The sequence below is a fragment of the Dermacentor andersoni genome, chromosome 1, assembly GCF_023375885.2.
Source record: "Dermacentor andersoni chromosome 1, qqDerAnde1_hic_scaffold, whole genome shotgun sequence".
Classification (NCBI taxonomy): domain Eukaryota; kingdom Metazoa; phylum Arthropoda; class Arachnida; order Ixodida; family Ixodidae; genus Dermacentor; species Dermacentor andersoni.
The window spans coordinates 109,748,306-109,760,344 of NC_092814.1; the positions used below are offsets into that span (position 1 = coordinate 109,748,306).

Sequence of the window (12,039 nt, forward strand, 5' to 3'; positions counted from 1 at the left end):
TTCAAGCACCACATGTGCCCTAAGATGAGCAATTAAAGCTAATAGGCAAAATTACTGGTTAAAAATTTTTTACCATTAATGTCTACCGTGCCCCATAGCCCATGTCCAAGAACAGCAGGGGCCTAGATATGACAGTTTCTATTTAATCCCTTAAGCTTTTGGACAAGCACAGCTCATTAATGTAATATTGGCAAACTTTCCTTTGGATGAGCTCAGCTCGTGCTTTGCTCAGCTTATCCATGCCAATATTCCCGTTTTCAAAGCAATCTGGATGAACACAGCACATCCATTAAGTTTCTTTATTACAGAGATGGCAACCTTATGTCAGTGCTCAAAGATTGCGTTTTTGAGATCGTACTCTTGGGCACCTTTCGGCAGAATGTTTTGAAAGGAAACTAGGATCTGGTGCAAGCCCTGTGGCAAAGCTCTGTGCACCATTCTGCGATTTATGAAATTCCATACAATTTGTGACCTTCCTTAGCACTTAGCAGTGGAAAAATGGGTAAAAAACTTCGGTGCAAATTTCACTTTGCAGACCAGATTTAGAAGCAATGTATTCTTTTTTTTTTGGTTTGGGACCATACCGTCTGTGGCAATGACAAATATTATATATATATATATATATATATATATATATATATATATATATATATATTTGTGTTAATAAGATAATATTAACGTGTTTCAGCTAACACTCAAGAATTTTTAAAAGTTGCCTGTGGCAGATATCACAATTCTAGTTCATCAGCTGGTCTACTGAAAGCGACGGACAATACTTGCACCAAAAAATGAGATCCAGAAGCGACTAATTAATGAAACTTCACTAATTAAGTTTTTAACTAATTACATTGTGACCCATATTGCAATTTACAAATTATAGCTGTGGAATTCGCACGGCGGATCCACTTGGAACGAATTTTCAAGATGACACCTGATGACACTTGTGTGCTTCAGTGCATGAAACGACGTCTCTCTGTGCCTCGAGACTGAATAAATAAATACACCAACTTTGCCAGCATTCCCTACTTCTGGCAAACAACCTGCAAAAAACCATGCCATCACACACACTAATTTAAAGTGATGTAACAAAATAGACCTGTGTATACATTTTTTCTAAACAACTTTATACAACTATACAGCCTTATTGCTGCATATGTATATCTTTGTTGTTTATGTATACCACTCCTTTATGTAATGCCTTTGGGCCTGGAAGGTATTTTAATAAATAAATATATAAATACATAAATAAATAAATACTCTTCTTCAGCATTCAACAAAGCCTCACAAAATGTCAGTTTTGCAGTTCAAACAAGTGAAGAACAACAGCACATCTTCGGTTTGATTTCTGTTAATGTCCATCGTTTTTATTCCTATTCTGTCACAGAGATTTTGGGTTGATACATTCAGAAGCTCGCTATACGGCAATTGAATTTCAGGAGAGTTTGCCATTGAGCTAGTTGGTAAATGGTGTTAAGAACGAAAACAGAGGAATAAACGGGACAAGAAAGACTTTTTCATGTCCCGTTTCTTGCACTATTTTCTCTCTTACAGCAATTGAATATTGCTCTCTCAATTAGTTACACATCAAAGGTATTTTCACTTTAATTTTTTTTTCTGTACATATTTCAATTTACACTGATGATACCACCATGACAGTAATTATATTAAATTCTGGGGTTTTACATGCGAAAGCCACGGTCTGATCGTGAGGCACACCATAGTGGGAAGCCCCGGATTAATTTTGACTACCTAGGGTTCTTTAAGGTGCACCCAATGTATGATAACTGAGCGTTCTTGCATTCCGCCTCCATCAGAATACAGCCACTGCAGTCTGGATAAAACCCACAATTTCAGACTCGGTAGCGCAACTCCATAGCCACTCGGCTACCATGACGGGTCGCCATGACAGTAAGTACACTCAATGGTCTACCATGGCTAGTTTCTTAATGCGCTGCGATTCCATGCAAAGTGCTACACGAGTACATTGAGTGCTTAGAAAATAATCGCACTCTGAGGAATATGCAGCTGCACATAGCTGTGCAAGCTGTTAACTCCCGCTTCAGAACCTGTTGCAGCGATATCAATCAAAACTTACCACAACATACTCGTCCACTCCTGCTGTAAGGCTCTTCACCAGTTTGGTAAGCGAGTGAGCATGTGACGGCGTATTGTGACGTGAGCACTTGGTTGGCAAAGCTGCCACAATGGCTAAATTCAAGTATAAGAAGCAGTTGTCGGTGGGTGAAGGATGCAATGAGCCCACAGCTGCTTTGAACATCTAAAACAGGTGGGAAACAAGCAATTACTATTTTTAGATGAGTGTCCTGCATAACTGCCGGCACAATGTAAGCAAAAAAAATGAAAATGAACTGCAAGAGAATATTGGCCATCCAGTGGGTAAATCAGCTGCTAAGATTTAATCTCTGGTGTGCTTTTGGGCAAGCCTAGCTGACAGCACAAGTTTGGAATGAAAAATTGATTTGCCTAACCATGGCCAGTGCCATTTTGAGTGATATGTATAGTATGGCCCATGAGCTCAGTATATTTACTTAATTTCCTGTGCAGACATCGTGTGGCAGAGAAATAAGTACTCGAATATAACTGGTAAGCTGCTTCACACTATCCCTACATATTACTGCTTACACAAACATTTCTGGATGTGGGCAAGATAAGGTAAAACCAAAATAAAGTTGGACCAGCAACTGCTAACATAATGAAACAGGCAGGTTAACAACCATAGTGCAACACTGCTATGAAGAAGCATGCACATGCACAGGATGTGTGTTTGCTGCTTTCTCTAAATTATTGCTAAGCAGTCACACTAAATAGGATTTGTCTGACATTTCTCGGAACTATTAATCTTGTAGCACATGGCTCCATGCACTTCATTTTGTTCAATGATAAGAAAATCAGCACTGAAATTTGCAGAACTATGATGATGAATGCAGCACTAAAATGCACAGCCGAGTGAGCAGAAAGAGCAGACTTTGGAATTGCACACTGCATTTTCATCACACCATTCATGTTCAGGCAAGTGTGTCCTAGCTATGGCAGATGAAGAGCTTAAAATCATCTGCAGGATTAGGAGCTGATGTTTGTTGTTAAGGCATGTTCAAAGCTATATTTAAGGTGTAGTCATTGACCAGGCAAAGGTGGATACACTGAGCTAAGGCATGCAATAGAACAGTCGCAAATCTATCAATTAGAATGTCTTCTCTCCAGGAAATGCACCGGTGTGTGCGGGATGTATTTCTATTTAAATAATTGCCCACCAGGTAATCATCACGACATCTATTGTCCAAAAGATCTTGAAGTATAGCTGAGAACACACAGCTGTGAGAAATGGTCACAAGAAGCAATATATCAATTTCGCTGCAAAGACACCTGATTACAATTACACAAATTTTATATGCCATGGCAAAGCATGTAATTAATGAGAAGCAAGGGAACCGACGGGCCCAATTGTTTATTAACCCCTTCAGTCACGGCGTCCACATTTGTGGACGCGACCTATTTTTGCCATTTCTGTGCAGTGGTAGCAAGGAATAGAGCATAAACAATAAGCTTAGGGTAAATTGAACTATCTGCTAATCTAAATTACTTCCATTTTACTGCTAAGCGATATGTATCGTTGCAGAGTACCGCTTTGGTGAAGGCACTCCAGTGTTTTGCGTGACATTTGATGTGGGGCATGTGGGTAGCCACACAGACTTTATAAATAGTATAAGAGAGTAAAATAGACTTTATACACTGCGCTAACCCTGGCATCATACAAGATGTGGACTTGCTCGGCAAGGTGCGCTGAAGTGACCATAGGATGGTAAGAACTCGAATTAGCCTAGACTTGAGGAGGGAACGGCAGAAACTGGCACATAAGAAGCCGATCAATGAGTTAGTGGTAAGAGGGAAAATAGAGGAATTCCGGATCAAGCTACAGAATAGGTATTCGGCTTTAACACAGGAAGAGGACCTTAGTGTTGAAAGCATGAACGACAATCTTATGGGCATCATTAAGGAGTGTGCAATTGAAGTCGGTGGTAACTCCGTTAGACAAGATATACCTGTGAGCTATCGCAGGAGACGAAAGATCTCATCAAGAAACGCTAATGTATGAAAGCCTCTAACCCTACAGCTAGAATAGAACTGGCAGAAATTTCGAGTTAATCAACAAGTGTAAGACAGTTGACATAGGGAAGTATAATATGAATAGAATTAAACATGCTCTCAGGAACGGAGGAAGCCTAAAAGCAGTGAAGAAGAAACTAGGAATTGGCAAGAATCAGATGTATGCGTTAAGAGACAAAGCCAGCAATATCATTACTAATATGGATGAGATAGTTCAAGTGGCTGAGGAGTTCTATAGAGATTTATACAGTACCAGTGGCACCCACGACGATAATGGAAGAGAGAATAGTCTAGAGGAATTCGAAATCCCACAGGTAACGCCGGAAGAAGTAAAGAAAGCCTTGGGAGCTATGCAAAGGGGGAAAGTAGCTGAGGAGGATATGGTAACAGCAGATTTGTTGAAGGATGGTGGGCAGATTGTTCTAGAAAAACTGGCCACCCTGTATACGCAATGCCTCACGACTTCTAGCGTACCGGAATCTTGGAAGAACGCTAACATAACCCTAATCCATAAGAAAGGGGACGCCAGACTTGAAAAATTATAGACCGATCAGCTTACTGTCCGTTGCCTACAAAGTATTTACTAAGGTAATCGCAAATAGAATCAGGAACACCTTAGATTTCTGTCAACCAAAGGACCAGGCAGGATTCCGTAAAGGCTACTCAACAATTGACCATATTCACACTATCAATCAGGTGATAGAGAAATGTGCGGAATATAACCAACCCTTATATATAGCTTTCATTGATTACGAGAAAGCATTTCATTCTGTCGAAACCTCAGCAGTCAAGGAGGCATTACAGAATCAGGGTGTAGACGAGCCATATGTAAAAATACTGAAAGATATCTATAGCGGCTCCACAGCCACCATAGTCCTCCATAAAGAAAGCAACAAAATCCCAATAAAGAAAGGCGTCAGGCAGGGAGATACGATCTCTCCAATGCTATTCACAGCATGTTTACAGAAGGTTTTCAGAGACCTCAATTGGGAAGAATTGGGGATAAGAGTTAATGGAGAGTACCTTAGTAACTTGCGATTCGCTGATGATATTGCCTTGCTTAGTAAGTAACTCAGGGGACCAATTGCAATGCATGCTCACTGACCTGGAGAGGCAAAGCCGAAGGGTGGGTCTAAAAATTAATCTGCAGAAAACTAAAGCAATGTCTAACAGTCTCGGGAGAGAACAGATGTTTACAATAGGTAGCGAGGCACTGGAAGTGGTAAGGGAATACATCTACTTAAGGGCAGGTAGTGACCGTGGATCCAGATCATGAGACTGAAATAATAAGAAGAAGAATGGGCTGGGGTGCGTTTGGCAGGCATTCTCAGATCATGAACAGCAGGTTGCCATTATCCCTCAAGAGAAAAGTGTATAACAGCTGTGTCTTACCAGTACTCACGCATGAGGCAGAAACCTGGAGGCTTACGAAAAGGGTTCTACTTAAATTGAGGACGGCGCAACGAGCTACGGAAAGAAGAACGATGGGTGTAACATTAAGGGATAAGAAAAGAGCAGATTGGGTGAGGGAACAAACACGAGTTAATGACATCTTAGTTGAAATCAAGAAAAAGAAATGGGCATGGGCAGGACATGTAATGAGGATGGAAGATAACCGATGGTCATTAAGGGTTACGGACTGGATTCCAAGGGAAGGGAAGCGTAGCAGGGGGCGGCAGAAAGTTAGGAGGGCAGATTAGATTAAGAAGTGTGCAGGGACAACATGGCCACAATTAGCACATGACCGGGTTGTTGGAGAAGTATGGGAGAAGCCTTTGCCCTGCAGTGGGTGTAACCAGGCTGATGATGATGAGGGTAGCAACCTCGGAATATTTTTGTTTTCTTTCTTGAAATGCTTGCGGCCAATAAATAAATTGTGCGTGTAATTTTAGCAGGTGATTCAATCCTATTTGTGAAGAAACCTAGCAAGACTGCCTTTACAATATTCAAATATTTATTTACTCTGTAATTATGATGACTCATCATAAAATGCACGAAGAGTCATTCTACCACCTTGATTTGCTTTCAATGGAGTCTCAAGCACCCTGGTATAAATTTATCTATATTTCACACATGTACCGACAGTCGATCGTTATTCGTCACTAAAGGGGTTAATCATATCTTAAGAAGCTAGCAAACAAAGACAACAAGGACAACATATGGGAAATTACTTGTACTTACTAATTGAATTAAAGAAATGATAAATTAATGTAAATGAAAGTGGATGAAAGAGCAACTGGCCGCAAGTGGGATATGAACCCACGTCTTTGCATTACGCGTGTGATGCTCTTACCAAATGAGCTACTGTGGCACCATTTTCCCATCCACTTTCTGGGGTATTTATGTTTTACTATTAGAACTAACCCTGGTATTCTTAGCCAGCGCCACTACTTGCAAACCTTGGAAGCACCGCGGTAGCTCAACTGGTAAGAGCATTGCACGGATAATGCAAAGACGTGGGTTCGTATCCCACCTACGGCCAGTTGTTATTTTTTCATCTACTTTTATTTACATTGATTAGCATTTCTTTAATTCATTGAGTAAGTACAAGTAATTTCCCCTATGTTGTTCTTAGTGTCTTTGTTTATTGGCTTCTTATGATATGGCAAAGCATGTGGCGTATGACACCTCAGGCTGTTTACCATAATTTAGCATCGAAACTGCCCATACTGCTTCATTGATGACATACATAAGAGCCACATTTTTGCTGAGATTAGAGGAAACGAACTCATTATGCAAGTCAAAGGTTAACAAGAACTCTCAAAGTAATAGGTTAAAGGTCAAAAGCAATGAAATTTTGGGCCACTAACTGAGCCTAGATTCAGATAGAGCAAATACAGAACAGCCTCTGTGCAACATTTTACATTTGACGAAGAGTGGATGCATCATGAAAGGCTCACAAAAGTAGGCATTTGTAATACTAAAACTGGAAAAAAATGCGACCATAATCGCTTGCCAGAAGTGATGCATGACTGATTGCGGGGCTCCTTGGCATCACCTCAGAGATAAGGCACCACCTGCAGCTGCCTGTGGTGTGCTGGAAAATCTTGGAGGCGATGTGCTGGGACTTATGTCATAGTCGCTAATTACCAGGTTGCATATGCTATCTGCTAAGGCACCATGAAAAGGCTGTTAATAAGAAATTCAGACAGTTACGAGCCTTACAGCTTTAACAAGGTTGCTTCAGTATTACATGCCACTCATTCATTACCAATTTAGCTAAAGTGAAATTTCATTGCAATTGGTTTCAGGATGACATGATAATCAGAATTTTAAATAGGAACAAGTGTACAAACATACCTCCTCTCCAACACGGGGCTCAAGCTTGCACTTGACATCATCAAATGTGATTTTGGCAAGGTTTTTGGGTTGTCCAATAATAAGAACAGGGTGATGAAGAGGGTCACTTGGGGTAAGGTGCCCATTGAATTTTACAATGGTGCTGCACATACTGAAAATACAAGGCAGAGAAGAGCTTGAGCATTCAGAAAACTATCTCAAACCAAGTGACTTCACTTTTTTTAGCCAACTGGTATGAGACAGATGACCACATTCATGCAGTCACTAGCAATCACAACAGAATCATAATGTACAAGTGACCTTTTAGCATTGTGGAAACCAGTGGGTCGACATGTAAACATTTAGTCACGGTTGGCACAAAAAAGTTGCACAAAGCCAGCATTAATTTTATATGTACAGTGAAGCCCATCATTAAAAGGAACCCACCAGTGCACGGCACCCATGCAATGGCATGTACAGAAGCACTTGTCTTTGCAGTAAGTGACACTGGTTTTTCTCTACATGCCTGTGCAGTGCATCGACACAACCACAATAACCCAAAGCTAAAGCCACCCAACCCTCCTATGTGAATCTCTAAAAGCAGGTAAAATGCACATATGGCCCTTTAGTTTCACAAGAAACCATAAGTTTCCCAAAATTTGAACCCTATAACATACCATAACAATCAGATTAAGTCAAACTTTTTCCAAGATGACCACATTCATTTCATAAAAAGCAGGCACAAACTGCCAGGGCAGCATTAAGTCCTCGAAACTTCAATATCAAAATCCTAGTCAGGCATCTGCTCTAGCCAATGTTATAAGTGCAGACAAAATGGTATGCTTCTGCTGTCACAGTTTTGTGCATGCCCTATTGCAGACATGAAGTGACCAGGCCAAGACTGTTTGGTTGGATGGATGGATGGATGGATGGCGGCTATACCCTTTGTAACGGGCGGCGGCTGGCGTCACCTAGCCTTTTGCTCCCCCTCCTATTTTATTATTATTCTCTTTCTTTTCCTTTCTTTATATCCTCTTTTCCTTAAACTAGTTTTCACTCCCCTCGTCCCCCCTAAATAACTATCTAAAAAAGTAGAGGAAACATTATCTCCCCGATTTATTGTATTATCTCTCCCTTGAGTTCCTCCACCAATCCTCTAGCCTCCCCTTCGTTACTGCCACTCTTTTCTCGTCTATTTGCCCTCGTTCCCCGGGAAAACCTAATACCCCTTCCATATCTGCCACTGTTCCCTCTGCCAGGGTCGGGTGAAGTTCTGTGCATCTCAGCATTATATGCTCAGTGGTCTCCATTTCGGCTCCGCAAGCTGTGCACCGAAGGTCCACGTCTTCAAATTTAGCCCTGTATGTTTTCATTCTCAAAACCCCCGTCCTAGCTTCGAATAATAGTGAGCTGCCCCGCGAGTTATCAAATAAGAGCTCTCTCTTAATATCCTGTTTTTGTGACCTATACATTGATAGCGCTGGCTTTCCGAGCATTCTTTCTTCCCACATTTTTCTTTCCGTCTCCTTCACCTCCTTTCCCACACTAGAACCACGTTGGACCCCCTCCCTCGGCTGTAGGTATCTATTCCTCAGCTTCCTCATTCTGAGTGTCCACTTTGTGTTCAAACTTTTCATGTACAGATATTTGTACACTTTTCCTGCCCACCTTTATTCCTCCAGTGCTGGGAGTCTCTGTTCAAATTTTAGTTTACTTATTGCCTCTCTACCTTTGAATGACGTCCATCCCATGTCCCCCTGCACTCCCTCATTAGGGGTGTTCCCGTGTGCTCCTAAGGCCAACCTGCCTACGCTTCTCTGTCTTGTTTCCATGCATGCCTGAACTTCCGATTTCATGCACAGTACTGAATTTCCGAATGTGAGGCCAGGTACCATAACCCCTTTCCATACGCCCCTAACCACCTCGTACCTATTATAGTTCCAAAGTGCCTTGTGTTTCATTACAGCTGAGTTCCTTTTCACTTTTTCAATCAATTTTTTCCTGTTGTTCCAAGTGCTGGCACTGACATAACTGACGAGTACTTTTTGCCCTCGTTTAGCCATATGCCCAAATACTTGTATTTTTCAACATGATCAATCTTAGTGCTTTGTATTTCCAATGGTTCCCCCCTTTCTTCATTTTATACTATTATCCCAGACTTCTCTCTACTGAATTGCAGTCCCAATTTTTCTCCCTCCTCTCCACATATGCTCATTAGTTCCTGTAGCCCTACTCGGGTGTCAGCAAGCAGTACAATATCATCTGCATACATCAGTCCGGCTAGTACTTGAGCTACCTTCTGCCCTTCCAGCATATAGCTTATGTCAGTTCCTATTGTGCTCTGTTCTAGTCTCTTTTTCATTTGGCTCATGTAAATCATAAAGAGCAGAGGCGACAATGGACAGCCCTGCCTGAGACCTCTTCTTATTTTAGCTGGCTTTGTAGTTTCCCCCTCCCATGTTATCTCTACCTCATTATCTGTATAAACTTGTTGTAGGAACTCAATCATCTTTCTATCTAGACCACATGTATTGTCACCTTTTGTCACATTTTTGTCACTTTTGTATGTATTATATCTTTGCAATTATGTCAAGTAATTAGTTTAAATTTACTTCTCTTGTTTGTATTCTTAGTATCCACTCCTGCATGGGCCCGAGAAGGGCCTGCAGTATCTGTAAATAAATAAATAAATATTCCCTCAACTGGCTCCATAACTTTTATCGGTTTACATTATCATAGGCTCCTCTAATGTCTAAAAAAGCTGTCCATAGCGGTTTCTGCCTGGCTGTCGCTATCTCTATGCACTGTGTTATAACAAATTATCATCTAGCCTTCTGTTCCTTCTAAATCCATTCTGCAGTTCTCCCAAGATCTCTTCACGTTCTGCCCATTCCTCCATTCTCTTTTTCACCATCTGCATTGCTACTCTGTATATGACTGATGTGATAGTTATTGGCCTGTAGGATTTAATGTTGTCCTTGCTTCCCTTACCTTTGTAGACTAATATCATTCTGCTTGATTTCCAGTCCTGTGGAACATCTCCCCCTACTACTATTTGTTCAATAAGTTGTCGTAATTTTAATTTACTTTTCTGGCCTAATATGCTTATCAATTTCATAGGTATGCCATCAGGTCCTGTCGCTGTTCCCACGGGGACCTTGTGTTCAATTCTGTCCCATTCCTTACTTGTCATCCTTCTGTACTCCTCCTCTAATTCTGTCCTGCTGTTGTCATTGTTCTCCATTTCGCTACCCACTGGCTCTGCAAATGCTGCCTCTATTGTTAACCTAATATATTCTTGAGCTTCCTCTCCCTCTACCTTTGTTCCTTCTGGTGTGGTCAGTGAGTGCTGAACCACCTCTGTCTTCTTACTCTGTTGCCTTATGTGTTCCCAAAATTTCTTAGAGGCATTTCTGTCTTTTTTTCGTATCTCTAACATCCACTGTACCCCAGCTTTTGCTATCTTGGCTTGAATTAATGCCAATGCTTCTCTTTTCATTGCAAGGTAATCCTCCCATTTTGTCTCCACCTCTTCTGGTGTGGCTCCCCTTTTCTTCGCTGCTCTGTGTTTTCTGCACGCATCTTTGCATTGCTCTATGGCCTCCTTAACTTCTCGGTCCCACCAGCTTTTCAGTTTATATTTTCCCTGCTTACTTCCTAATTTCCTAACCTGTCCCTTCTCTAGCTCTCGTTTAAAAATACCTATTAACTCGTCATATGTCCATGCCCTTTGCGGTTGCTTGGATACCATGCTTTCAATGTTTTTCACCACTTCTTGTAGCTGCCTGTCATTAAATTTGCTCATACCTTTCCTTTCTTTAGTTTCTACCAGTGGTACTGTCCTTCCAAAACTGATTTTGATTCGCTTGTGATCACTCCCCAGGCTTTTTGTACCTTCCTCATCAATTTCCATACATCCCAACCGTTCATACAGCTTGTGGGACATTAGGCAGTAGTCGATTGTCGAGTGGGTGTTATTTCTTTCCCGTGTTATTTTCCCGTCGCATTTAATTTCAGTATTAACTATCACAAAATCATGAGCCTCACAAAAATCTACTAACATCTGCCCTGTTGCATCTGTCGCCCCGTCAAAGTATTCCAAATGTGCCTTCGTGTCCCCTAGGATGATTATCTCCCGTTTCATAGCTAACTCCCTGATGTCCTTGGCCATACATTTGAAATGTTTTGCATTCTCCTCTTTCGACTCATTCCTTGTTTTCAGATACACAACTCCCAGGATTGTCTCAACATTCCCTACGGTGCCCTTGAGCCACATGTGCTCACTGCAGCTCTCCCTTACCCTTTCCCAGTCCTGTCCCTTTACTAGCGCCCCAAGGCCTCCTCCTCTGCATTCTTTCCTTTCTCTGTTGCACCCAACCCAGGTGTATCCCGCAATGAATGGTGGCTCTTCCTCATCTCTTAAATGGGTTTCGGCAACTCCATATACCTGAAAATTTTCAGTTTGTAACTGTTCTTCTATTTCGTCCCACTTAATGCGATTTCTCCCTCCCTGCATGTTGATGAACCCCACATTTACTGCCTTCTTCTTCCTCTTCCTCCTCCGTGCTCCTGTCCTGCCCCCCCTCCCCTGTCCATCTTTTACGTTTTGGCATGCAGGGTCACCCTACGTGCCTG

The 12,039-nt window shown here is 41.6% G+C and overlaps 1 protein-coding gene across 2 annotated transcripts in view; it reads right to left on the reverse strand.

Annotated features, from left to right (window-relative positions):
- Positions 1-12,039, reverse strand: part of grsm (probable aminopeptidase NPEPL1 granny smith protein) — a 57,656-nt gene that overhangs the window by 43,991 nt on the left and 1,626 nt on the right. For both annotated transcript variants that reach the window (XM_050193511.3, XM_050193510.3), the window contains exons 2-3: positions 7,426-7,576; positions 2,096-2,278 (exon numbers count right to left, since the gene is read on the reverse strand). In XM_050193511.3, coding sequence (XP_050049468.1) covers positions 2,096-2,278; positions 7,426-7,575 — 333 coding nt within the window. In that variant the 5' untranslated portion in view covers position 7,576. The remainder of the gene's footprint in view (positions 1-2,095; positions 2,279-7,425; positions 7,577-12,039) is intronic.